At 41.7% G+C, this 27,902-nt stretch overlaps 1 protein-coding gene across 4 annotated transcripts in view; it reads left to right on the forward strand.

The window, feature by feature from the left end:
- SAMD12 (sterile alpha motif domain containing 12) overlaps positions 1-27,902 on the forward strand; it is a 457,253-nt gene that overhangs the window by 31,260 nt on the left and 398,091 nt on the right. For all 4 annotated transcript variants that reach the window (XM_040262017.1, XM_040262016.1, XM_040262015.1 and 1 more), the window contains one exon: positions 15,092-15,270. In XM_040262017.1, coding sequence (XP_040117951.1) covers positions 15,092-15,270 — 179 coding nt within the window. The remainder of the gene's footprint in view (positions 1-15,091; positions 15,271-27,902) is intronic.

Genomic DNA, 27,902 nt, shown 5'->3' on the forward strand with positions numbered 1-27,902 from the left:
GGCTGCAAAGAACACAGTCAGCCTGATTTTGGTATTGATGGTCTGATGATGTCCATGTGTAGAGTCATTTCTTAGGTTGTGGGAAAAGAGTGTTTGCTATGACCAGTGTTTTCTCTTGGCAAAACTCTGTTAGCTTTGCCCTACTTCATATTGTACTCTGGGGCCAAACTTGCCTGTTATTCCAGGTTTCTCTTGACTTTCTACTTTTGCATTCCAGCCCCCTATGATGCAAAGGACATCTTTTTTTGGTGTTAGTTCTAGAAGGTGTTGTAGATATGGTTATTTAAATCACTTGAAACAAATATAGAAAAGCCAGGAATCATTTCCAAATTCTTGTTTTTTCAGTTCCTTTTCAAGTAACATTTATAGAACAAAACAGTTTGATTTCAGCATTGGGAAGAAAGACACTGATTTTTTTTTCAAGTTTGTACTAGCCACTAGTACGTGCTATAATGATGGAAATGTTCAGTAATCTGCACTCTCTGATATGGTAGCCACAGCAGCACATGGTTGATGAACAATGGAAATGTGGCTGGTGTGACAGAGGAACTAAATTTCATCTGTTCTTAAATATAATTAAAATAGCCACATGCAGCTGTTGGCTCCTGTGTTGGACTGTGTGGCTTCAAAGGATTGACCAAGGAGTACTGAGCGACACTTTGTGGTGCTAATTTGGATGGCATCTTATCAATTTTCTTAGTAAACCTGAGAAACTTGAACATGAGCATTTTTAAAAAAAATTAGTCTCCAGGAAATGATATGCCTATTAAAGGCTCTATTGACTTTTGAGCTACTTTTAGTCCTCAGATCACCATAATTTTTTTTATTTAATTATTTGTTTCTGGCTGTGCTGGGTCTTCACTGCTACATGGGCTTTCCTCTAGTTGCAAAGAGCAGTAACTATTCTTCGTTGTTGTGCACAGGCTTCCCATTGCAGAGGCTTCTCTCGTTGTAGGACACAGGCTGTAAGGCATGTGGTCTTCAGTCTTTTCAGCACATGGGCTCAGTAGTTGAGGCTCTCAGGCTCTAAGAGCACAGTCTGAACAGTTGTAGCACAAGGCCTTAGTTGCTCTGCGGCATATACGATCTTCCCGGACCAGGGATCAAACTTGTATCTCCTCCGTTGGTAGTGGATTCTTTACACACTGAGCCACCAGGGAAGCCCTATCACAAGTGTTTAAAATGCTGATTCTCAGTCTTTACATTACAGTCGTCTGTTTCCTCCACTGGTATAGCTCTTCTTTGATCGTTTAGGTAATGTGATTTTTGACTTACATGTACTTGTACGCGGACACCAATCCATACATATATGCACCTATAGATAGCGTATATACATTTGTGAAGATCAGGTGAAATGAAGGATGGGAGTTGTCAAACTTGAGTGTTCCTTTAGCCTGAGCATTACTCTGAATAGAGAAAATAAGCAAACGGAATTGTCTGCCAAGTTGATCTGGCTCCACCCCCTTGGGGAAGGCGAACACCCACATTCATCAAGTCAAACCAGAACCTATCAGGCCTTTTCATGTTTCTGTGATTTGACAGAAAACTGACGTTACTTCCTGAAATATTCTTTTTTCACTTCACTTGTGGGGTGACCCTTGCCAGAGAATTTTAAAGTTGCTTTTCTTCTCTAAGCCTCTATGTGACCTTTTGTCCTCTTCTCCCCTTCCTAACCACACCAACCAGTCATCCCTTTCTTTTTAGTGGAATTGTGTGTATTTGTGGTCTTGCTTTAGAAGAAATCAGTATCACAAAGATTATATTAACAAGAATGAAGGAAGTAATGATTGCAGCGGTTACCGTCTGTGAGGCATTTAGTAAAATGCCAAGCATTGACTAAACACTTTAAATACATTTTCATCTAACCCTTCTAGAGCATTGTAGAAAAGTTATGATTGTTCCAATTTTATAGATAAGACAACTTAATGCAAAGTAAGTTGTCCAAAGCCTACCACCTGGTCAGTGGTAGGGCCGGGTTTATTTGACTCCAAAGCTCATGGTTTTACTGACGAAGGGTTAATTAAGATGTAGAGAGAAAAAGAAAAACCTCTTATTCCCCACAGTATTGTGGTGTGGTTGGAACAGTGTTGTATGTCATGTGAAAGAGTTCTTGTTTTCATTTTTACCTTAGCCATTTTCATGGTGGCCTTAAGTGGGTCAAGTCTTTCTCTCCTTCTGATTTCTAATTCCCTCCTTCTTCTAAAAAAATACCTTAGTGATAGAAAATGCAACATCCTCCTTATGTTAATTCTACATTATTATACTTCCTCCTCCCTTCTCAAAATACCAGACTGTACTATGTAAAGACTTTTTAAACAATCAGACACTTTCAGTTCATTAGTTTGGTTTGACAGACAGCCATCAGCTCACCTTTAGAGCATATGTTTCAAGGTGCAGCAATTTGCTTTTATTTTTACTTCTGTCCTCATTCCTCAACTCTCACCAAGTTTGTTTATCTATTTGAAAAACTGTCATTTTTTTCCTCTGGCTTTGCTTCACCTTTTTTTTTTTTAAATTTATTTTAGTTTTCCCTTTTCACTTAGGGCTGCTACTTTTCACATCTGTAATGTGTTTATCCTTTAAAGTTACATGGTACCATTTTGCTTGTTTAACAGCTGTTAAAATTGTTAATGCCAAATACTCCTCTGTTTTGATGGATGACAGAAGGATATAAATGGAGTGTGGATGCTCACTGACTATGTGCTAAGTGTTGGGTGTCCCATATGTGCCATCTCGTGTTGTCAATACAGTAACAATGTGTGGCTGAGTAATAAGGTCGTATTAGTATTTCCATCTCATGGAAAAGAAGTGATATAACTTGGCTATGATGAAATATATATAGTTAGTAAGTACAGACCTTGGGCTTGCCTCAACATGTAGCTGAACAGAGGGGAGAGGAGGGATTCAGAAACATTTGTAGGGACTTCACTGGCAGTCCAGTGGTTAAGACTGCTTTTCAGTGCAGGGAATGTGAGTTCAGTGGGCAGCTAAGATCCCACATGCTTTGTGGCCAAAAAACCACATCATAAAACAGAAGCGATATTGTTACAAACTCAATAAAGACTTAAAAATAGTCCACATTAAAAAGTCTGAAAAAAATAAAAATGAAAGACAAAACAAACCCCAAAACATTTGTAAATATTTAAGTGTATCTAGTGTTTGTATTCGGAGAAAGCAATGGCACCCCACTCCAGTACTCTTGCCTGGAAAATCCCATGGACAGAGGAGCCTGGTAGGCTGCAGTCCATGGGGTCTCGAAGAGTCAGACACGACTGAGCGACTTCACTTTCACTTTTCACTTTCATGCATTGGAGAAGGAAATGGCAGCCCACTCCAGTGTTCTTGCCTGGAGAATCCCAGGGACGAGGGAGCCTGGTGGGCTGCCGTCTATGGGGTTGCACAGAGTCGGATAAGACTGAAGCGACTTAGCAGCAGCAACGTTTGTATTTTGTTACATTTTAAAGATTACTTTATATTCAGTATGCTGTTGTCATTCAGTTGCTCAGTCGAGTCCAACTCTTTGCAGCCTCATGGATTGCAGCACGCTGGGCTTCCCTGTCCTTCACTATCTCCTGAAGTTTGCTCAAACCCTTGTCCATTGAGTCATTGATGCCATCGAATCATCTCGTCCTCTGTCGCCCCCTTCTCCTGCCTTCAGTCTTTCCCAGCATCAGTGTCTTTTCTAATGAGTCGGCTCTTTGCATCAGGTGGCCAGAGTACTGGAGCTTCAGCTTCAGCATCAGTCCTTCCAATGAATATCCAATAGAAAGCAAGTATTTTAAGCGTTCAGGTCACTGAGTTTTGATACTCACATCATGTTGTGTAACTGAAGCAAGATGTAGAACACTTGCACTGCCAAGGAAATTCCTTTGACTCTTTACAATGAAGTCTTTGTCTCCTCCACTCAGCACTTGAATGTGTCCACTGAGCTTTTTATTTTGAATATTATTTAATCGTGATATTTCCATTTTTCTTCTTTGTCTCTCTCTTTTTTTTTTTTTTTTTGAGATTTTCTTGGCTGAAGCTTTTTGGGTGTGTGTGCAAGAGAGAAAGAGGTTTAATTACTCACTGAAGGATTTTTAACGTGGCCCACATTTAAATTTTTGTCAAATAATTCTGAGATCTGTCATCTTGGTATTGGCATCTATGGATTGATCATTCCCCATTCACTTTGAGGTTCTCCTGCTTCTTAGTTATGTGTGATTTTTTCTGTTCAATCAGAACTTGGACACTTTCTTTTTATGTTATGAGACACTGAAGGGAAGTGTTAGTTGCTCAGTTGTGCCTGATTCTTTGTGCCTCCATGGACTGTAGCCCACCAGGCTCCTCTGTCCATGGAATTCTCCAGGCAAAAATACTGGAGTGGGTAGCCATTCCCTTCTCCAGGAGCTCTTCCTAACCCAGGGATCAAACCTGGATCTCCTGCATTGCAGCAGATTCTTTACCATCTGAGCTACCAGGGAATCCCATGAGACTGAATCTTTCTTACTTCAACCTTCTGTTTTAACTGCTTTTCTTTAACACCACTCTAGCCAAGTAGAGTTAGAAATTCAGGTTCCTCACTCTGCCTAAGTTGAATGCTGGGAGATGGGGCCTCTTTGCTGTTTATCACTGATGATAAACAGCGTGATGAAAGCCCAGGCTCACCACCAGGCTTGCTCTGACATCACCCCAGAAAGGAGGGACTGCCTCCTTGTTGGGGGTGGAAGTGCAACCTTCACACTTCTCAGATGACATTGCAGGGGCGTGGAAGTAACCTTATTACCAACCGACAGAGATGAAGGTCTGGGCTCCTTACTTGGCCTTCTATGACCCACTGGAGATTTTGGAATACCTTATTATAGCCCAGGGCAGGGTGGAAGTTGGGCTTCTCCTTTGCTGATATGAGTGGTTGAGTTACATTTTTACTGTGATGTTAGAGCAATTACTATCTAGAAGTTTCCATCTTGCTAGGCTGCCCTTGTCATGGTCCTTTGTCTACAGAGCACAGGCTCTTATTATCTTACTTTTTGTCGGTGCCGTTTGACACCTCCAGGTTTCAGGTTCTTCAGCTCCAAGTCTGGGATATATGAGGCAAAGAGAGCACCTTGGAAACTCACCTTCATGTCTTTCCTTGAGATCCAAGGTCCCTAGATAGTCTAACTCCTCTTCACCTTTCAGAGTCAGTCTTACATTTGCTTTGTATATAATGCCCAGGATTTTTGTTTTTCCTTAGTAGAGAAAATTGAGAAAAGTGTGTCTCTTCTCTTTTCTCAGAAGCATCCAAGAGGTACTACCTTACAAATTTTTGAGAAAAAAAAATCGTAGTAGATTACATGTAGTAAAGGAAAATACTGTTTTATGAAAACTTGGTTCAGTTCATGTACATAGATACAGCTGTTTGGGCACTGGTTCATAGCATGAAATCTTCTTATAGTATCATGGATAAAAATGTTTTAGTCACCATTGTAAACCACCTGTTTTCTTATCAGTCTGATACCTGAGTCCTCTAAAGCTTCACAGAACTTCTGAGTTTGTCTGCCTTTGTATTCTCCTCATGAAATAACAGTTAATGGAGGTTGTCCAAAGCCTTCCCCCACTGTCCTGATGGTGAAATGTGTAAGTTAAGCATTATCTGAATTTCTGCTATGTTTAGTCCAGATATCATGGGTATGAAGGGTGAATACTTGCTGTGGTTGCCACAGTTAAGTAGTCTTGGGGAAATGAGATTCTCTTAATCTGTTTTACAAAGGGGACGTCGTCTCTGTGGACACATTGAGTCAGTGTGAGTGTTCTTCACGTGGCTCAGAGGAGACGGCGTCCCGACTCAGCTGCACATGGCCTGAACACCTGGCTGGGACCGACACTCACCCAGGTGCCGCTGTGGCAGCCACAAGGCAGTTGTCAAGGCTACCATCTACCGTAGGGCAGACTCCTGAGGCCAGTACAGTGTGTTTCCAGCATCCGGCCATCCACGGTCCTTGCTGGTTTCCCCTCCTCCTCCTCAGCAGAGTGCCTTCTTTCTCTCCAGTCTCTTCTTGTTCAGAGGAAGGGGTCCATCTGTTAACTGGTCCTTTCCAGGCTGGCTAGGAATGGACATGCCCTCTTCTAAACTCATTTAGAAGTTTATGTTTTACTTTGTTCTTTTTGATAGTGAGCAAAGGATTTCAGACTGTATCTAAAACATGTTAAGTTTTGGCATATGTTTGCAGAACCACATTGAACTGACCAAGGAGAGGTTTGGAAATCCTATTCTGTCTCCTCATAGTCTGAGCCAAATGATAAAATCGAACATGATTTAGTTTGTCTAAATTGCCTGGGAGTGGGGGAGTGCAGAATAAGTCAGAGGTGAGTTCCCCAAAGATCCATGAGTTTTTGGCACTTTTTAATGATAAAGTGAAAGACCCTGGGGTCTCCAGAATGTGGTTCTACTCTACCCTAGAACAGGGCCCACTCAGCAGACTTATTTTTGTAAAGGGCCAGCTGGCAGATGTTTTAGTCTTTGCAGGCCATATCATCTCTGGTGACTTCCCTGTGGCTCAGACAGTAAAAAATCCACCTGCAATGCAGGAGACCCAGGTCAGGAAGATCCCCTGGAGAAGGGAATGACAGCCCACCCCAGTATTCTTGCCTGGAAAATCCCAGAGACAGAGGAACCTGGCAGGCTACAGTCCGTGGGGTTGCAAAGAATCGGACAACTGAGCGACTAAGCATGCATGCCTGGTCTTTGTTACCACTACTCACTTTTGCCATTATAGCACAAAAGTGGTAGTAGATAATATACAAATAATTAAGGATGGCTGTGTTTCAGTAAAACTTGATGAACACTGACATTTGAATTCCATATATTCTTTTCAGGTCACAAAATACTGCTTTAGGTTTTTTTTTTTTTTCTCCCAACCATTAAAAAATGTAAAAATTATTCTCGGATCACAAGGCATATGAAAACAGGTGGCAGACTGGATTTGGCCCATGGGCTGGAATTTGCTGACCCCTGCCCTAGGGGATGTCCTCTGGACAGGTTCTTTTGCCCAAATAGCCACTGTGCTCTGTATCCACTAGCTTAACCCAAACTTCTTTCCTGAGACATTTCTGGTACATCGCTATATTCTCATGTTAAAACGTTAATGACCTGACACCCGTGAACACATTCATTCATACAGAAGTTCTCATGAATATTGTGGATACCAGAGTCCCGCGTTTGAGTAAGTGTTTTGCCTCAGGTCTCCACAGTGGAAGACCTGGATTGATCTACTTCTGATGATAATTTTCTTCATAACAACATGAACAGTGTATTCTTAATGTACACCTTCCTGGCTAAGGTATTATACTTATGCAGCGTTCTAAGTCAATGGGAGTTATGCAACACAAACTGGAATCTTTTGCTAGGATTTCAGTGTTCTTTTTTTTTTCTCCCTCCTTAAGGAAGAGCTAAGCAACCATATGTAACTAGTTAAAATGGAATCATGTGTCAGTTTGGAATGGATCATCTGATAGTTAGAGGATACTTGATTCAAAGTGACTTAACAAGAAGTTATTATTTCTCTGTCAGAGCACCAAGTCCAGAGAAAGGCAACTATGAAAATAGTTGAGTAGCCTTATGGTGGCAGAGCCAGTGTGGCCACTAGCCTCTTGACTTTCACTTACGTTTGGAGCCCTGTTGTCACAGAAGCTCTGTAGCAGCTCTAGAGAACACATCAGCATTCAAGACAGAGGGAGGGAAAGAAGGATGGCATCCACATCTGTTCTCTTTTGTCAGTTCCAGGACTGTCTCTTTACCCATCAAATGCCTGCTTAGGTCCTGTAGGTAGGAATCTGTTAGCAGCCACTTGTAGCTGTAAGGGAAGCTGGGAAATTGAGTTTTGACTTTAAGCCATGTTGTGGGAGATGGCCACAGAGGAGAGCACTGGGAATGTTTAGCCAACTGGAAGTGTCTGCTACAGAGAGCAAGCAGCCTTTTGTGATGCCTGGGTGACTTCTAGAGGGTAGAGTTCTGCTGAGTTTGAATCTGAAATATAATGCATGAGGCACTTCCCTTAATTAAACAGGTGCTTGGAGAGTGTCTCATATGTGTTTATTATACATGAGAGATATGAAACAAGGGCCATGTCCTCCAAGAACTTTATCTCTAGCCAATAGCAAGAAATAGACATGAAATTGTAAACAGTCTATCTCAATCTTAATAGCTAAGGCTGAGGATTGGAGTATATTAATATTTGTGTCATAAGGTCATGTGTTCATTTAGCAACATTTATGAGGTGCCAAACATGTCAACTGTTTAGTTTGCAGGTATGCAGATGAATAATGCAGTTTCTGTTCTGCAGAAAGCAGTCAAGTAAAACAGCAGTTTTGGGAGCTCTAGGGTTCTGTGATTTTCCATAGCTTGAGTTATCCAGTTATGTTGGAAGAACTTTTATTTGCTCTTTTTGTGTGTGTTTTTGTTTTTAAAGTTTTTTTTTTTTTTAATGGGATTGTAGTTGCTTTACAATGTTCTACTATACAGTGAAGTGAATCAGCTATAGGTATACCTATATCCCCTCCCTCTTGGACCTCTCACCCCACCATCCCACCCATCTAGATCATCACAGAGCACCGAGCTGAGCTCCCTGTGGTATATAGCAGTTTCTCACTAGCTAGCTGTTTTACACATGATAGTGTATACATGTCAATCCCAATCTTCCTTTGAAAAATAAAGATGTAAACTACTCAGCAGAAGGGAATGACAGTCAGTAGGATTGGATCAGCATCTTTTCCATCATACCTCCGCCTATTCTGTAAGCATCTTATTGAATCAATCTTATTGTTTTAGGGTAACTGTACAGTAGTCAGGTGGCTGGGCACTGGGTTTGTAAAACTCAGTAAGAAGTCCCTTGCTTCATGGGGCTTCTAGTTATAGGGTAAGCAGACATGTTAATAAACACTTGGAATGCATGGTGTATACTCACACAAGATCTAATAAGAAAAAGATGTATTGTCAACATTGCTTAGAAAGATATTAATGGATGCAAAGTCAATTAAGGCTTCACAGGGAAAAGAAGAAAGAGCATTTATTATTTAAGGAAAGGGAAGAGTATATTATGGGAAAAGATCAATTGTGGCAAAGCAGAGAAGCCTAAGACATCTCGAGAGTTCCAAGCAGCATCTACAAGTTGGTACAAACGTAGGTGCAGAAGCCAGAGCAGCACCATTGACGGTGTTTGTACAGCATCTCTCTTCTCAGTGATACTGGGAATAAAGGACCATTCAACTTGAATGAGTTGTAAGGAGACAAGGGAGAGTGTGGCATAGGTGGGGATTAAAAGGACTGGGCAGCTGTGTGACTCCTTGGCAAATAGATCCACTTGTTCTTACAAATGAGTGTCATGAGGCCAGCACGTCCCTTGGCTCCTCTTGAATCATCTCGAGATGAAATGAAGCCTGGCGCTTAGGCAGAGTTTGTTACTGTGACCGGATTCCCTTTGGAATGGGATCCCTCAGGGTCAGGGTCAGGATCAGGATGGCCCAGGCTCACTTCCAGCGAGTGAAGCGTGTCTTCTGCTGGTCAGGCTGGGGTCCTTTCTGGAGACCATGCCCTTTCAGGAACATTTGAAAGAAATTGGATATCACTGAGCTATCGTGTCTATTTTATTTTTGAAAAAGAAACATACCTGAAAAGCACAATGAGATGATTGAAAGGAGACTAAAAATATTTTTGGAACTTTCTGCTTTGGGAGGCAGTAGGGAGGTGAAAGTAGAGATAGTACATTTTGGTTTTAAAATTTTATTGTAGAAATAACAGAATTGGTTACCGTAACCATTTTTGAGTGTGAGTCAGTGGCATTAGATATGTTTATATCGTTGTGCAACCATTACCACTGTCTGTCTCCAGAACTTTCTCATCAACTCAAACTGAAATTTCATACTAAGCAATAAATCCCATTCCCCTCTCCTCCAGCCTCTGGTAACCACAGTTCCACTTTGTCTCTCTGAAATAGACTCATATGATACTTGTCCTTTTGTGACTGGCTTCTTTCACTTCACATAGTGTCTTCAAGGTTCACCCTTGTTGTAGCATGTATCAGAATTTCATTCCTTTTTAAGACTGAATAATATTCTGTGGCACATATATATCACATTATGTTTGTCCATTCATCCATCAATGGACACCTGGGTTCTTTCCACCTTTTGGCTATTATGAATAAAGCTGCTCTAAACACGGATAGACGAATACCTATTCAGATGCCTACTTTGGCTGGGATTGCTGGATCAAATAGTATTTTGTATTTTAATTTTTTATTTTTGAAGAATCATCGTACAGTGTTCCACACAAACTGTCCCATTTTACGTTACCACCAGCAACACACAAGGTTTTCCATTTCTGAGGGAGTGGATTTTTGCACGTGAAAAAGAGATGATGCCTTCAAATTGGCATCTCAAAACAATGCTAAAACATGGGTATTTGCATGAAGAATTTTCTCTAGCTTTTTTAAGATTTTTCCTTTTTTGGGTATGGACCATTTTTAAAGTCTTTGTTGAATTTGTTACAATATTGCTTTTGCTTTTATGTTTTGGGTTTTTGGCCTCAAGGCATGTGGGATTTTATCTCCCCCACCAGGGATCAAACCCACAGCCCCTGCATTGGAAGGCAAAACTAACCACTGGACTGCCTGAGAAGTCCCTTCTCTAGCTTTTTAAAAGAGCAACATCTGTAAAAATCTGGTCTTTAACTCATTTTAAGAGCTCACTGTTAGCAACTTTAAAGCCACAGTGGCAGCACTTCAGGTAAAGACTGCAAGCCTCCTGCAGTATCAATACAATAACTAAAAATCCACAAGCCACAAGACTGTGAGATTAGGGAGATCTGGGAAACAGTAAGGTCTCAAAGCTGACCTGTGAGCAACTGAGCCCATTAAACTGAGTAAATAACTGTGGTGAAAACAAGAAAGGGTCATAATGAGGACAGAAAAGAGAAAGCAAATGGGGGCACCTTTTACATGATGAACAAAGAGATGGAGGTCACGCATAGAAGAGGCCATTTGAAAGTGGCTTGATTTGTAAATATTAGGGACATGAAATTTTAGGGGAAAGAAAATGAAGCCATCAGGAACAGTTTTAAATAAATATACCCAAGCACAGAAACATAAATCAGCTACTGGATTTATAAGTGAAGAGGGAACAGTTATGAAGGATTAAAACTATGTATGAAGAAGGCAACATGCATAGAAAGTCAAAATGCCATATCCCACCTCATGTCTATAGAGATCTTACATTCTGTACACTCAGTATTTACTAGCAAAGAGAAGCATTTTGATGTAAGGCGTGTTTGTGTAAAGATAGACGATTGCTGGTTCATTCAGCAGCTGAACAGATGTTTCTCTGCTGCCTGTTACGTGCCAGATTCTGAACTGGGCAGTGAAGATGGAGCTGGCAATTGTTAGCAGTGAGACAGATCAATTAGACAGACATCCCCAGACAGGGAGGAGATGAAGCCCAGGATGCCAGAGCTCATAGAAGACTTTAAGACATTGGAACAGACACGTGGGCTGAGTAGGAGTTCATGCCCCAAAGAAGGAAGTAGGATTTGGGTGGAGTGAAACCTCTTTCTAGGAGGAGGGACCAACATGAGCAAGAGTGAGGGAAGTATGAGAGTCTGAGTAGGGAGGTGATAGCAGAGGAGGATGGGAGATACTGGAAGCTCCCAGCAGCTCAGTGATATTCCTCAGGATGTGAATTTCAAGGCAGGAAACAGCTGGGAACCATGCTTGAGTATGAACAAAGACACACATTTTTTTCTCTTTTCTTATTAATGTCTAAATCCCCCATCTCCCTACATAAGCTCACCTCTTTTTAATAGTCACAGTTTTAGTATATTTAATTGAAAATTCATTGTAAGTAGGCTGATCTTTGGAGATGGAGAAGCTGATTGTTATTAATAGTAATTAGCCTCATGCTCTCATAGGTTGCGTTCTTTTTATTCGACTGCCTGAACTGGGTATTGTGCTTGGTTCTCCAGCATCCAGTCCACCCCTGCTTGTTGAGTAACAGCGATGTGGTTTGGGGACTTGACCTTAGGTGGTTTAAGGGTAATCCTGCCAGTGTTTTAGTTCACTATTGGATGTGTGTGATTCACTTTGGACCAATGAGAAAAATCCAAGTTTGGAGGAGGATTGAGGGAGGAAAACTATGGTCAGCCAAGCTGTCTCTATTGCTAGATGTCAACTAGAATCTTGTAGCTGTAGTGCCATGGGGGACCCAGGCTTAAGGTGATGTTATGGATGGTAGAATGGAGAAGTGAAAAGGGTCTTGATGGCCCTATTGAACTGGGAAATCAGCTAACACAGAACTTTTCCCATTACTGGGCTTCCTCTCCTGAAAGTTAATGATTTTCTTGACTGCTTAATCTATTTTGGGTTTGTTCATCTGAAACTTGAAATCATCTGCAACCTAAATGATACATGGTCTTTGTGACCTTCCGCAGACACTGTATGACTTTTTATGATTATAACCCTTTGAGCGTCATTTCCCTTGTCTGTGAAATGAATATAATTATGTATCAGGGTTTTTCATGAAGATTATTTGAGATCCATCACAAAACCCGAGGGAAGAGGCATGAACTAATACATGAGTGCCTACAATGCACCGTGAAATAGGCTGGTCCTTGTTTTAGGAGACTTAAAAAGACTAGAAAAGAATTTCAGATAATTTTTTAGATAAAATGGTATAAATAGGGCTTCCCTGGTGGCTCAGTGGTAAAGAAGCTGCCTGTCAATGCAGGAGACACAGGTTCAATCCCTGATCCTGGAAGACCCCACATGCAGCAGAGCAACTAAGCCGGTGAGCCACAGCTATTGAGCCTGTACTCCAGAGCGCAGGAGCGGCAGCTACTGAGATGTGTGCCGTAGCTACTGAAGGCTGCCTGCATGCCTGAGAGCCCATGCTCCGCGACAAGAGAAGCCCCTGCGTTGAGAAGCCCGCGCACCGCAACTGCAACCGGAGAGTAGCCCCCACTCACCACAGCTAGAGAAAAGCCTGTGCAGCCAGGAAGACCCAGCAGAGCCAAACAAAGAAATAAGATTATAAAGTGGTATAAATAAGGTCACATGCATAGGGACCATTGTACAAGGAGTTTTTTAAGATTCGTACAATGTTTGTTGAATACTTGTCATTCCAGACATGTGATCTAATGTGGGGTGGGGGAGGGGGAGAATGAGGGAGGGGATTAAGGAAAGGTGTGTCTGAAGAGTTGGTATTTAAGCCAAAACCTGACTGATGAGTATCAGTTAGCTGAAGAATGGGGAAGAACAGTTGAGACAAAGAAACATAATATGCAAAGTCCAGAAGGCATGGAGTGTTCAAGGAAGAGACAAGGAAGTGGGTGGTGCAGGTGGAGTGGACCAGGGATACTGTAGTGGGTGAGGAAATTGGAGAGGTAGAATGAAACAGATAATGTCATAGCCTTGTTGCCCACGTTAAAGATTTTTGAATGCTCTGGGTGTACACTGAAGCCATTAGAAAGTTTGCGTGTTTGTTAAACTTTTTTACATACACAAAAGTAGGAGTAGTGAAATAGATCCCCATGAATCTATCAGTTAGCTTCAAAAATTATCAATGCATGGCTAATATCATCTATCTTATTCTCTTGTCCCCTCTACATTTTTTATGCAGTAGATCTTTGATTATTTTAAATAAAGCAGTGTGTACATGTCAACCCCAAACTCCCTAACTATCCCTCCCCACCCAGGTAACCATAAGTTTGTTCTCTAAGCCAGTGAGTCTCTGTTTTGTAGCAGAAGAGTCTTATGAACTGACCTATACATTTTTTAATGAGATTGTGGGTATCCAGGGAGGAGGAGCAGTAGGGTGGTCAGTCTAGGTGAGACAGGTGGGTAGGGTGGACCAGAGTCATGGCAGTGGAGATGGAGTGAGCGAGGTGGATGGGAGCATCATTTTGAGTGCAGCACTTACTGGCCCTGGTAAAAGATGAAAGTGATGTACTGACTTACAGGGAGAGTGGTATCAAGGAGGACTCTTCAGCTTCTCTGTAGTGACTGGAGAAGGGGAATATTTGGGGGTAGAAAAATCAAGGTTCAGTGTGAACATGTTAAATGTGAGATCTCTGATACACTGACATTGGGATGAGTGAGAGTCTTTCTTACATCTGAAGCTTGTAAGAGAGGTCTTTCTGGGCTGTATGCGACAGGGCCATTGCTGGTTCAGTGGTAGAATTCTCACCTCCCACGTGGGAGACCCAGGTTCAGTATCATACTCACCTTCGTTTCTTCGTTTTATATGTAAAAGAGATGACCAGTGCAAGTTTGATGCATGAAGCAGGGCACTCAAAGCTCGTGCTCTGGGACAACCCAGAGGGATACGGTGGGGAGGGTGGTGGTGGGGGGTACAGGATGAGGGGAACACATGTAACCTGTTGCCAATTCATGTTGATGGATGGCAAAACCATCACAATATTGTAAAGTAGTTATCCTCCAATTAGAATAAATTAAAAAACAAGTACACACCTGTCAGGAAGAAAAGAAAAAAAAAAAGAGGTCTCTCTGGGCTGGATGTAAGATTTGAGAGTCATGGGCAGATTGATTGTATCAGAAATGATGGGAAGGGATGGGATTTGTTAAGGGAGAAGTGAGAGCTAGGAACAAAATACCTGCTTGACTTTTTACTATTTGCTCAATAAATATTTGTTGAATATTGAGTGGATGCTCAAAGAATAGGGAAGATTCATAAGCTGGAAGGAATGAATGAACAGTGTTCCAGATGGAAGCATAGATACACACTAAACTGCAGGGATTGAAATAACTGCATGTGTGGGAGGCAGTGCCTAAATTGCCTGATTTGGTATTCTCATCTGTAATGTGGGGATTAGTCACTTGCTCAAGGTCAAACTTTTTGAAACTGATGCTTCCTGCGTTTGTGCTGCCGTCTTTCTGACTTCCGAGCTCGGGATTTGCCGCCATACCATGGTCCCTCTTCCCCAGATTATTTCCTATAGTTATGGTTCCACCCCTTAACTTGGAAATGTCTTGTTTCTTCCCATGTAGACCAAATGAAGTATTGTCTTTCATGGACACCTGCTTTATAGGATCTGTTTTCTGAGTTAGATTTCTTTCCTCTTCCCTAGCTCTCCACTGCGGTTTGAATCCACGGGGTATTGATCACCCTGCCCATGGTGAAGGTATTAAACTACAAATTGAAGGTGAAGGTGTTGAGTCTCAATCCATTAAAAATAAAACTTTCCAGAAGGTGCTTGACCAAAAAGGAACCCCCAAGCGACTGCAGACAGAAGCCGAGACAACTAAGGTAGGTGATACCCCAATAAGTTAAAGAGATTCTGAAGCTGCAGCTTCTATATTTTGTGGTCCAGCCCCAGGGAAGAACTGACAATACTTTCATTAATTATTGTTGGTAATTCAAAAAACACTGCTCCTCGATTGCAAGTAATAAGAAATGAAAATAGTGACTTCCTCACCTTTGGAGTGAAATCAAAGCACATTTGTGGTCAGTCTTAGAGCATGAGGCTCTGAGGATGGTATAGGATGAGCTATAGGGATGAGTGCCTGGACTTAACGATTTGTTTACCAGGCTTAATTGATCATTTGATAATATTGGACAAGTCATATGACTTTCCAAGCCCCAGATTCTTCACCTATAGAATGGGTACCAGAAACACTATCATCTCCGTCAGGTTGAACAGATGAAATAATACTGTATATGTACAAGTATTTTGTAAAAGGCTCAGTTGGCTGCATGAGTATTAGGGGATTTTGCTGACCATCACAGTAACAAGTGATATTTTATGAAATATATACATGTATTCCAGGTACTGTTGGAAGGACTTTGACATACTGGCTTATTAGATTCCTGTAACAATTCTGTCAGGTAGACGATAGTAAACAGGACCCTGGTTAAAGATACAATTGCTCTATTTTGTTGCAGTATTTTTCAGTCTTTCAGTCTTTAGTATAGATGTAGGTATAAGACACACATTGGTAAACTGGGAGTTTAAAGGATAGATGATTATTTAGTAAGAGCAAAGGTTCTCCATCAAAGGTTCTCCATCAAAGGTTCTCCATCATGGAACTGGCACTGTATGGATTTTTGTCTGAAACCAGTGAAGATGCTTCTGTTGGGGGTGTATGTTAGTTTGCCCCTTGGAAATTGAGAGAACTCATCTTCCTATGGTATTTCCTTCGAAGAGACTTCCTTTCAAATGTTTGTTGAGGGGATGAATATATGCGTGCCTTGGAAAGCAGATGTTGCAGTCCCCCAAGAAAAGCCTCAAGTAGAAATGTCGCTTGGCTGTCATACAATAACTCCCTCCCACTCCCTTAAAAAAAAAGAAAAAAGCCTTCCAAGATCAGATGTGAATTTTTCTACCTTGTCTGTACTTTTGGATAATTACCAGTTACTTTAGTGCGGATAATTAAAAACTGATGACAAAAGTGTGTGTGTATCTGTGGTAGGGAGTGGGGAACAATTAGCAAGGGAGATATTGCAGATATTTTGCACATTTTAGCTGAGAGAAATTACACCTCATAGAAAACTGGTTGGTTATTGTTATGTGAGAGGAGCTGGGAATAAGTAAGGCCTATTTTGACATTAAATCTGGTCAGCCAGTGGTTGGTTCCATCTTGAAAGAGTGAGAAAAAAATGTCTTAAAGGTCTTCTTTAACTAGGAAGATAAATGGTTTATTTGAGTAGGATCTTTTCAGAGATGTATAAAATATTGAACATTGCAGTGGAGGAAAAGAAAACAAATTAATTGACAATTGCCTGATTTTAATTCAACTTTAGTTTAATTAAGTTAATTTAATTCAACTTTTCCAGATTCTCTTTTATTTGCAGAACAGATTTGGTGATATAAGAAGTTGGATTCAAACCTGATAGGATTTGATAACTTCTGAATTAGCTGGAATGTGTGATGTGGTAGTAAAACCAGTTTTCATGTCAGTACTTTTTGCCTCTAGTTCACTTTACATTTGCTTTGCTGAAAACCTACTTCACTGAGAATGCAGTCATCTGTAATGAACCTTTCCTCCGGTTTAGACTCTAGCTGCAAGGCAGATTCGTCTGAGTTTTTCCAGGTTGTCTATAGTGAAACCCCCAAACTGAGTTGAAAGGGAATTCTGAATGTCTTCACAATGACATGTTTAGGAGTGACTGACTAGGAGCTCTTGTTACAAAGTGTTTATTTTTTCATGGAGGACTTGATGATAGTGGTGGAGCAGGGGCAAAAATAAAAATAAGGATCACTGCAGACCTGCAGCGTCACATACCCCAGAGAGCCTGTACCACCGACCGTGTGAACATGTTCTGTGCATGTATGGACACACTGAGATGTGCCTTTCCGTTGCACTCCAAGGGTTATTGGAGTTGTGAGTCATCCTTTTTCCTTAGGTAAATAATTGAATCTCTGGTAACTTGACCTACTCGACACTTACCTTAAAAAACCCCTAGCTACAGATGCATCATGTAAAGCCACTCAGAAATGCAAATCAGTAAAGATTTTCTGGAGGACAGAGTTATCAAAATTTTCAATGAGTGTAAGTTTTGAGCCAGAATGTCCTCTCTAGGAACTTGTCCTAAAGAAATAATTACCCAGATGTGCGAAGATGGCTGCAGGAGAATATTCACTCTAGCGATGTCTATAATATGAAAATAATGTTCATTCATAAAACTTTGGCCAAAGAGATTGTGTATTCATGGAATTGAACAGAATTCTATCTTTTTAAGGGTGACAGAGACCTATGTATATTTACCTTAGTTTGTTCAGAGTGCTATTATACACCTTAAACTGGGTGGCTTATAATATTATTCAGCTGTATAAAGGAATGAAGTGGAATCATCTGTAGAGATGTGGATGGACCTGGAGACCGTCACACAGAGTGAAGTCAGTCAGAAAGAGGAAAACAATTATTGTATATTAACACATACATGTGGAATCTAGAAAAATACTATAGAGGCCTTATTTGCAAGGCAGAAATAGAGACAGAGAACAAACTTATGGCCCCTAAGAGGGGAAGACTAGGGGATGAATTGGAAGATTGGGATTGACATATATGCACTATTGATACTATGTATAAAATAGATAACTAACGAGGACCTACTGCATAGCACAGGGAACTCTACTCAGTGCTTTGCAGTGACCTAAATGGGAAGGAAATCTAAAGAAGAGGGGATATATGTATACATATAACTGATTAACTTTGCTGTACAGCAGAAACTAACATAGCATTATAAAGCAACTACGAAAGGAAAGTTTTAGTCACTCCATCGTGTCCAACTCTTTGCAACCCCAGGGACAGTAGCCCACCAGGCTCCTCTGTCCATGAATTGTCCAAGCAAGAATCCTAGAGTGGGTAGCCATTCCCTTCTCCAAGGAATCTTCCTGACCCAGGGATTGAATCCATGTCTCCCACAATGCAGGCAGATTCTTTACCATCTGAGTGACCAGAAACTATACTCCAATAAAAATTAAAGAAACTGGATGGTTTACAAACAATAGAAATTTGTTTCTCATAGTTCTGAAGGCTGGGAAGTTCAAGGTCAAGGTACCACCTGCTGGAGTGTCTGATAAGAGCCTTGTTACCCAGGTCATAGACATCCATCATCTCTCTGTGTCCTCACATGGTGGAAAGGGACCAATGATCTCTCTGGAATCTCTCTCATGGGGGCACTGATCCCATTCGTAAGGGCTCCGTCCTCCCAAAGACGACGACTCCTAATACTATCACACTGGGGGTTAGGGTGTGCATTCTAGGGGAACACAGATTTTCAATCTATAGCAGTGTTTATGCAGGAAAATGAGTTTGCTGCTATTACAGTAGGGGGAGAGGAAGACGGGCAGGTTCCTGCACAGTGTGTAACATGTTCCCATTTTCCTATAAATATCTTTTCCCCGTAAAAAGGCATCACCAAGTCTGAAAGACTTCATTCCATAACTGTTTTTAATTTATTTTTAAATGGTTTTAATTTATTTCAAAATTTTATTTTTATTTACATTTTAAAATTATTTTTATTTATAATTGTTCTATAGTATTGTATCGTTTTCTGCCATACATCACCATGACTCAGCCTTAGGTATACATGTGTCCCCTTCCTCTTGAACCTCCTGCCTCCCACCTGATCCCATCCCTCTAGGTTTGCACAGAGTGCTGGGTTAAGCTCCCTGTGTCATGTAGCAAATTCCCACTGGCTATTTTACGTATGATAATATACATGTTTCTGTGCTATTCTCTCAATTTGTTCCACCCTCTCCTTCCCCTACTGTGTCCACAAGTCTGCTCTCTGTTTGAATCTCCATTGCGGCCCTGCACATAGGTTCATCAGTACCATTTTTCTAGATTCCATATGTATGTGTTAATATACAATATTTGTTTTTCTCTTTTTAACTTCACTCTGTATAATAGACTCTAGGTTCATCCACCTCATTAGAACTGACTCAAATGTGTTCCTTTTTATGGCTGATAGTTAAGTCATGTTTGACTCCTTGAGACCCTATGGACTACAGCACAGCAAGCTTCCCTGTCTTTCCCTATCTCCCAGAGTGTGTTCAAACTGACGTGCATTAAGTGGTTGATGCCATCCAATTATCTCGTCCTCTGTTGTCCCCTTCTCCTCCTGCCCTCAGTCGTTCCCAGGATCAGGATCTTTTCCAGTGAGTTGTCTCTTAGTATCAGGTGGCCAAAGTGTTGGAGCTTCACCTTTAGCATCAGTCTATCCAATGAATATTCAGGGTTGATTTCCTTTAGGATTGACTGGTTTGATCTCCTTGCTGTCCAAGGGACTCTCAAGAGTCTTCTCCAGCACCACAGTTCAAAAACATCAATTCTTTGGTGCTCAGCCTTCTTTATGGTCCAACTCTCACATCTGTACATGACTGCTGGAAAAATCATAGCTTTGATTATATAGACCTTTGTTGGCAAAACAATGTCTCTATGTTTTAATATGCTGCCTAGGTCTGTCATAGCTTTTCTTCCAAGGAGCAAACGTCTTTTAATTTAGTGGCTGCAGTCACCATCTGCAGTGATTTTGGAGCTCAGGGAAATAAAGTCTGTCACTGTTTCCATTGTTTCCCCATCTATTTGCTATATGCTGATGGGACCAGATGCCATATTAGTTTTTTGAGTGTTGGGTTTTTTTGTTTTTTTTTTTTTTGAGTGTTGGGTTTTAAGCCAGCTTTTTCACTCTCCTCTTTTACCTTCATCAAGAGGCTCTTTAGTTCCTCTTAGCTTTTTGTCATTAGGGTGATGTCATCTGCATATCTGAGGTTATTAACATTTCTTCCGGCAACCTTGATTCCAGCTTGTGGTTAATCCAGCCTGGCATTTCACATGATGTACTCTGCATTTAAGTTAAATAAGCCGGGTGACAATATACAGCTTTGACGTACCCCTTTCCTAATTTTGAACCAGTTCTTGTTACGTGTCTAGTTCTAACGGTTGCTTCTTGACCTGCATACAGATTTCTCAGGAGACAGTTTATATCTACAGCTGAGATTATGGGGAAATTTTTCTTCTTTTGCACTCATTGGAGTTTCTTTTTAATATATGTACTCTTTTAAGCATAAAGGACATCAGTCCTGAATATTCATTGAAAGGACTGATGCTGAAGCTGAAACTCCAATACTTTGGCCACCTGATGCGAAGAACTGACTCATTTGAAAAGACCCTGATGCTGGGAAAGATTGAAGGCAGGAGGAAAAGGGAATGACAGAGGATGAGATGGTTGGAGGGCATTACTGACTCGATGGACATGTGTTTGAGTAAACCCCAGGAGTTGGTGATGGAGCCTGGCGTTCTGCAGTTCATGGGGTCACAAAGAGTCGGACATGACTGAGCAACTGAACTGAACTGAACTCTTTTAAGCATATTTATTTAAAGCTCTTTTCAGGTTGCCCATTAACTTAAGCAGCTCAGCTGTGACTCGTCCTATTTGTTGAGTTGGTGTTCTACCTTTGAGGGTATTGTCTTTCCTCCCATGAGTCCAAATTCTTGCTGAATGATTTGCTGAGGAGGAGAGTTGTCTTGGGAAATATGCCGTGTGTTGAGGTGCTTTTGTAGTCTGTGTGCTGTTGAAGCAAGCACTGATGAGGTGCTTTTGTGTTTGTTTCTTCCTGAACTGTTTGGAAGGTAGCAGCTTTGACCAGGTGTTTAATTATGTCTCAATCTGATGTTGTCTTTGCTACTGATTATGCAAATAAAGTCCCCTCAGATGTGCTCTCTCATCTGCAGCTTCACACAGGAGCCTGGTTCCATCTCCCTGTCATGCCTGTGGGCTCTGCCATTCTGGGTCTGGCCAGGCAGGGTTTTGAAACCAATCCCTATTCCAGATCTCCAGGAGGCATCTTGAGCTTCATCATTCCTCATTGCTATGAGCTCTTGGCACCTAGAGATATCTCTTCCTTGATTTCAAGTATGGCAATATATAAATTTTTAAATATATTTTCTAGTATCGCGTCTGAGAGGGAATTGTATAGCATAAGTGTAATCTACCATCTTGACTGTGAAATTCATATTGCTTTTATAATTTAAAAATCTCTCTGTCTACACATCCTTGGAAAAAGCATCTTTCTGTTTCTTTATCTTAAATGTGATTTGGGGACCCTTGCCCTCAATGACCCAAAAGACTAGAGCTGTAATTCTAGGAAGAGGGTTATCCATGTCATTGGCTGTCTTAAATGAAAGAGAAATGAAATAGAAATCAATAGAGAACCAAGCTCATTTGTAAGCCTTATTACTGGGTAGCATAGGGTCTAGTTGGAAAAACAAAACCAGATACATTTGATGTGTGAATTTGCAAAAGGTATTTACCAATGGGAGTCTTAAATGCCAGTGAGGACTTGGGAATCCAAAGAGTATAGGTGCCTTAGGGATCAGTGTTTTGGCTCGCACAGACATAGAACATCACAGAAAGTTCTATTGGACAGGCTGCTCTGATCTGTGGAAGCCATTGAAGTTTTCTGGTTATAAGAGTGAGTAAGATGAACAGATGGAATTGTGTGAACATTTTCTCTGACCCTTGTCCTTGGGCCTGGGGGGACATGTGCTTCAATCATGAGAAAAAATGTGGAAAAGGGAGTCTGTTTCGAAGGTTATAGCCCTCAATTGTCTGATGGTTGGAATTTGTGTTTCCATAGCAACTCGGGATCTGGACTAAGATCAGCCCATCGGTAGATAGCGTGCCGGCTATTCCCCACCTTGAAATTCTGGACTGTGTCCTCACAGGTGGCCTAAATACAGCATTGGGAAGTCGAAACTCTTGACTTCTAGACTTGATCTTCTAGGTGCTTACGAAGAAACTTGCCCTGTGTTTTCATGCCTATAAAGTAAGGGTTTCATATAGTTAATCTTTATTTTTTCATACCAGCAATGCTGATTCACCAGAGCATGTAAAGCAGTGAATCAGAATAATGATTGAGAGTCTTGATGGCTTTCTGTGTGTCTCTTGTTTAGATGTGATTGACTCCTATGTTTTTATTTATAAAATCTCCATCTTGCAGCTGAGAAAACTAAGAATGACTTGCAAAACTTAGCTTCTGGCTAAAAAGTAGAGGAACATGAAATTGAAATCTAAGTATAATGACTCTAAAACCAGGATTTTTTTCATCTCTTTAACATTAAATGTACAAATGATTGATTTATTTGGAAAGAAAAGAGAATCTGTTATACTGAGAATCAGGCCAACGAGATGAAGAGGTTAAAACACTGCATGTATTCTTTCTTTCTTGGGGAGAAATGCAGTAGATCCTGATTGCTATATTATATAAGGGAGAAGCAGTGCCAGCATCCAAAGCAGTGAATAATTGCCCACATTTGGCTCTGGGCTGCATTATGTGAATCTTTGGCAGCAGATAGCCTTTTCTCATTAGGCTAATATTAGATTTAGTTTGTATTTCTTTGGCACAGAGTTAAAGGAGCTGGCCTGGAGTTTGGTGCTGGAGGCGGAAAGAGGAGAAAGCCCGGTGCTTGGGATAAGCCACAGGTGGATAAATGAGAGCTGACTGTAGGGCAGCTGGTGGATGTTTGTTAGAGTGGGAAAGGAAGCATAATCTGGGATTGAAACAGAAAGCTCCGAGAGTTCTGTCTTGGGTTAAAGATGAAGGGGGGATTGTACTTAACCTTGATCAAATCACATTGCTCAGCTGCCTCTGAGAAGGCCTACAGCAATTTGGGGATAGAATGATCTAATTCTTGGCTATCTGTATTTCTTGGCTTGGGGAGTAAGAATGTCTCCCAAAGAGGCTGCCAACCCAATATACTGTCACCAGTGATAGGAAAGGACATAATGCACGAGAAACATTATGACCACATACCTAGTTAAGAATTGTCAGGGGTCAGAACAAGGGCGATAAGCCAAAATGACTTCATGCCGTGTGAGTTCCAGGCCCCTCCTGCACATGCACTGAACACTTGGAAAGATCTCAGGAGAAACTGCAGTCAACCCGTATTTGAAAAGGTAAGCATTTATGCCTGAAGTGTTGAGCTCAGAAAAGTATGACAACGGAGCGTGCGTTAGAGCCATCGTTCCATGGAATAATCAGTCAAGAAGGCCTTAGGGAGCTTCCGACTACCTGATTTATTGCATAGGTGGTGATGAGATGGCATGCCTTCTCAAAACCTTGAGGCTAGTAGTGGCACAGCCTGACCTAAAACATCATAATTCTGACACATGGCCAGAGCTTGCCACTCTATACGAAACAACAGGTGCTTGCAGGCACTTAGTTGGTATTCCTTTTCTTTGTACCCAGACTGCAGGGCATGCCCTTTGAGGATAGAATGGAAAGTTGGCCTCAGGGGAAGTGGAGCCCCTATCAGTGGGTGGATCAGAGCCCAGTTACAATTCCATTGACAATTTGACACAGTAAAGATAGTCTTCTGGAAGAAAGGGTGAGTTCTAGGGGTGGCTTGTCTGATAGCACTCTGCCCAAATGCTCTTCTTGTCCAGTCTGAAATGCTGGGGATCAATATGTAAACTTTTCAACCATGGCAGCAGTTATAGAGTCATGCCTGTCAGAACTGATTGAGAAATTTCAGAATTGCCTGCATTTATATAAAGGCAAGTGTGTAATTTGAACCTAAGAAAAAGACAAACATAAGAGGCACACGTGACAGCAGTGGTCTGCTTCTGTGGCTGTGTTGAAGAGACTCCGAGTCCTTGATTGGTGACATTGGAAAAGCCTAGAGGCATCTGAGAGCCCTGGTCAACTCTGCCAAGTGAAGAACTCAAGAAGAAGATAAAAGAGAAGTTGGGAAAAGCGTAAGGCCAAGTAAGATGAAGAGCAGAATGTGGTAGAAGAAAGCAAGGTTGAACCTTTGTCTGTACCTATAGCTTGAGGGCTGATGCTTGTTCCAAGTGAGGGACATTGTAGTTCACCAGATGGACAGCATCTCTGAACATATACATATACTTTTCCCCCTTTGACCCTTTCTCTCCCTGCACACAGAGACAGATGCTAAAACATTTTTATAAAATGTGTATTGTTGCATACGATTTTCAAGTATATTTTGGCTTTTCCTGGTATCCTACATCATAGTTGCTTTTGAACTATGAATACTTGGACTCAGGTGACCATGCGATCTGCAAACTTTGGCTATAAAAAGCCAGATAGTAACTGGTTCTTCATGGTGGGTGTTGCAGTCCCCATGTGACTTTGCAAAAGTAGATGCATTTCATTGAGATGCCTACAGGTGGACCTGTGTGTAGGTGCACGCCTGTGTGTCTTCCCTGCTCCATGATGTCTCAGCTGCACCTCAGCCAATGGGAGGCACTGGACAGGTCGGTTTTAGACACTGTACACCCAGGATCTGGACAAATAAATGTTAGGAGAGGGTGTGTGGGGAAGGGACACTTTAAGTCATTTTATAAGAACGCCCTGCCTTCTCTTCTCTCTTCTCTATAAATATACAAATGGCTAACACTTATGTTCTATTTGGGTATAACTTGCTAAAAGTTAATATTTGTAGCAGGAAAAAGCATGGTAATAAGTCATACATCATTTTAAACTGCCCTGTTATCTTTCTTGGGGCTTCCCAGGTGGCGCTAGTGGTAAAGAACTCACCTGCCAATGCAGGAGATGGAAAAGATGTAGGTTCAGTCCTTGGGGTCGGGAAGATCTCTGGAGGAGGGCCTGGCAACCCACTCCAGTAGTCTTGCCTGGAGATTCCCATGGACAGAGGAGCCTGGCAGGCTACAGTCCATAGGGCTGCAAAGAGTCAGACACGACTGAAGTGACTTAGCAGGCAGCAAGATATCACTCATACACTGAGAAAGAGAATGATTTTGTAATAATGATTGAGTTGAAAAAACAGTATGTTGCATTATGTAGAAAAAAATGTGAACTGTAGAGGCAGTTCTGTTGTTCAGAGATAGATTATCCATCAACACATCATGTTCATTCTCCCCCTACTGCTTATTCTGAAATCTACTCATGTTCCCACATCCGCTGCTATCACCTGGACCCATCTCACTATCTCTTGACTTGATTCCACTTCACTCCTGCCCTCCTGTGGTCCTCTTCCCGCACAGCGATCTTGAATTAAAGGATACCACGCACCTTCTTAGCATCCTTTTCACTTAAAGTAAAAATCCAGGCTCATTCCTATGGTGAGAATCCAAGACATTCAGGCTTTGCTTGGCCTTCCCAATCTCACCTCATATCAGATTTTCCTCTGGTCATCTGAGCTCCAGACATACTTGTCGTTCTGTTTCTGGAATATGCCAAAGTCATGCTCTCTCTTGAGCGCGTTGGTACCCTCCCTCATGTCTGCCTGTATTTACGTCCTTGATCTTTGCACCTTGATTCCCTGTCACATAGGTCCCAGCTCAAATGTTTCTCTGCAGAGAGGCCTGACCACTCCAGTCACGCTTTCTGATATCATGGTGTGTCCTTCATGGAGCTTCTTCCTGTCTGAAATCATCCTGTTTATTTTCTGTCTCTCCAGTAACATGTAAACTCCTTGACAGCAGTGATCTCCTCTGTGTTATTCGCTGGTACAGCATCAGTGCCTGCTGCAGTGTCCAGCGCATCTTAAAGAATACACTTCTGATAAATGAAATGTTAGTTGATGTGACCCAGAAGTTCCTTGCCTCTGGGTCTTCCTTTCTTTTGCCCCATAATGTTTATCTTTGGGCTTCCCTGATAGCTCAGTTGGTAAAGAATCCACCTGCAATGCAGGAGACCCCGGGTCAGTTCCTGGGTTGGGAAGATCCACTGGAGAAAGGATACACTACCCAGTCCAGTACTCTTGGGCTTCCCTTGTGGCTCAGCTGGTAAAGAATCTGCCTGCAATGCGGGAGCCTGGATTTGATCCCTGGGTTGGGAAGATCCCCTGGAAAAGGGAAAGGCTACCGACTACAGTATTCTGGCCTGGAGAATTTCATGGACTGTGTAGTCCATGGGGTCACAAAGATTCAGACACAACTGAGTGACTTTCACTCACTCCACTGTACTATCTTTAGTCTCTGTAGAGGCGAGCAGGAGGATCCATCTTGCTGTAATGATTGTTAGTGGCAGAGGATGCTTTTCTGGATGGTGGGTGCAAGTGGAACACTGTCCACAGGACAAGCAAGAGTTGCATCCATAGCTCTTTAGTTATCCTTCTTCACAGTTCTAGCTTGTCCCTTAGGCTAGGGAAATACCTGTTTGTGGTCTGTGGTTGGCATTCCAAACTTGACTTAGTTAAAAAGTCTCCGACCTGCACATCAGTCCCTCTGCTCCCTCCAGTGTTGGCCAAGATTCCACCCCCACCCACAGCTCTCTTCATAATCCTCAGTCATCAGCTGACTCCCCTAACTTTTCCCCCTTTGCCTTGAAGTCATAACCAGATGATAAAAGAAAGCGGCTTCTCCTTAAATGATCAGGAAGTCTTAAATTAAGAATCAGACCACCAGGTATCAGACAACACTTTGATCATTATTGCCAGGGATTCATGAATGAGAAATAGTTTTCAGGTGTTGCTGTTACATGTGACCATACATATTTTGTTATAGCAGCTTGGGATGCTATAACACAATAAAATAGTTTATAACATAGACTACTACTAGGACTATAACTAGACTACTAAGACTTAGCTACTGCTAAGTCACTTCAGTTGTGTCCGACTCTGTGCGACCCCATAGACGGCAGCCCACCAGGCTCCGCCATCCCTAGGATTCTCCAGGCAAGAACACTGCAGTTGGTTGCCAGTTCCTTCTCCAATTCAAGAAAGTGAAAAGTGAAAGTGAAGTCGCTCAGTCATGTGCGACTCTTGGCGACCCCATGGACTGCAGCCCACCAGGCTCCTCTGTCCGTGGGATTTTTCCAGGCAAGAGTACTGGAGTAGGGTGCCATCGCCTTAACATAGACTAGGTAGCTTTAATAATAGACATGTATTTCTCACGGTTTTGGAGGCTGGGAAGTCTAAGATCAAGATGTCAATTTGGTTCCAGGCGAGGGCCCTCTTCTTGACTTGCTAATGGAAGCATTCTGCTGATATCCTCACATGGAGAAAAAGTGAGCTCTAGTCTGTCTTTCTCTTCTGAAAAGGATGCTGATGCTATTATGGGGCCACCATTCTCATGACCTCATCTACACCTAATTATCTCCTAAAGGCTCTACCTCCAAATACCATCACACTGGGGGTAAGAGCTTCAGCCTGTGAATTGAGGAGGGGCCACAAACATTTGGTTCAGAATATATACCAAATGTGCATTTTGGTCCAAGGCCAAATGACCAAGTATCCAGTGACTATTTGGCTGAAGTTGAATATCTTCATCCTAGAAAAAATGTCTGGCATACAAGGATAGACCTGAAATACTAATAAGAATACCTATTTATTACAACTTAAATTTATACCAAGCAGATTTTTTTTTAATTGCCATTGTAGTGCGGCTCTATCACATGCAGAGTCACAGCTGTTGACTCCTGTGGGTTTTATGGTGCACATTTGTGA

This window comes from Oryx dammah, unplaced genomic scaffold (genome assembly GCF_014754425.2).
Source record: "Oryx dammah isolate SB20612 unplaced genomic scaffold, SCBI_Odam_1.1 HiC_scaffold_19, whole genome shotgun sequence".
Classification (NCBI taxonomy): domain Eukaryota; kingdom Metazoa; phylum Chordata; class Mammalia; order Artiodactyla; family Bovidae; genus Oryx; species Oryx dammah.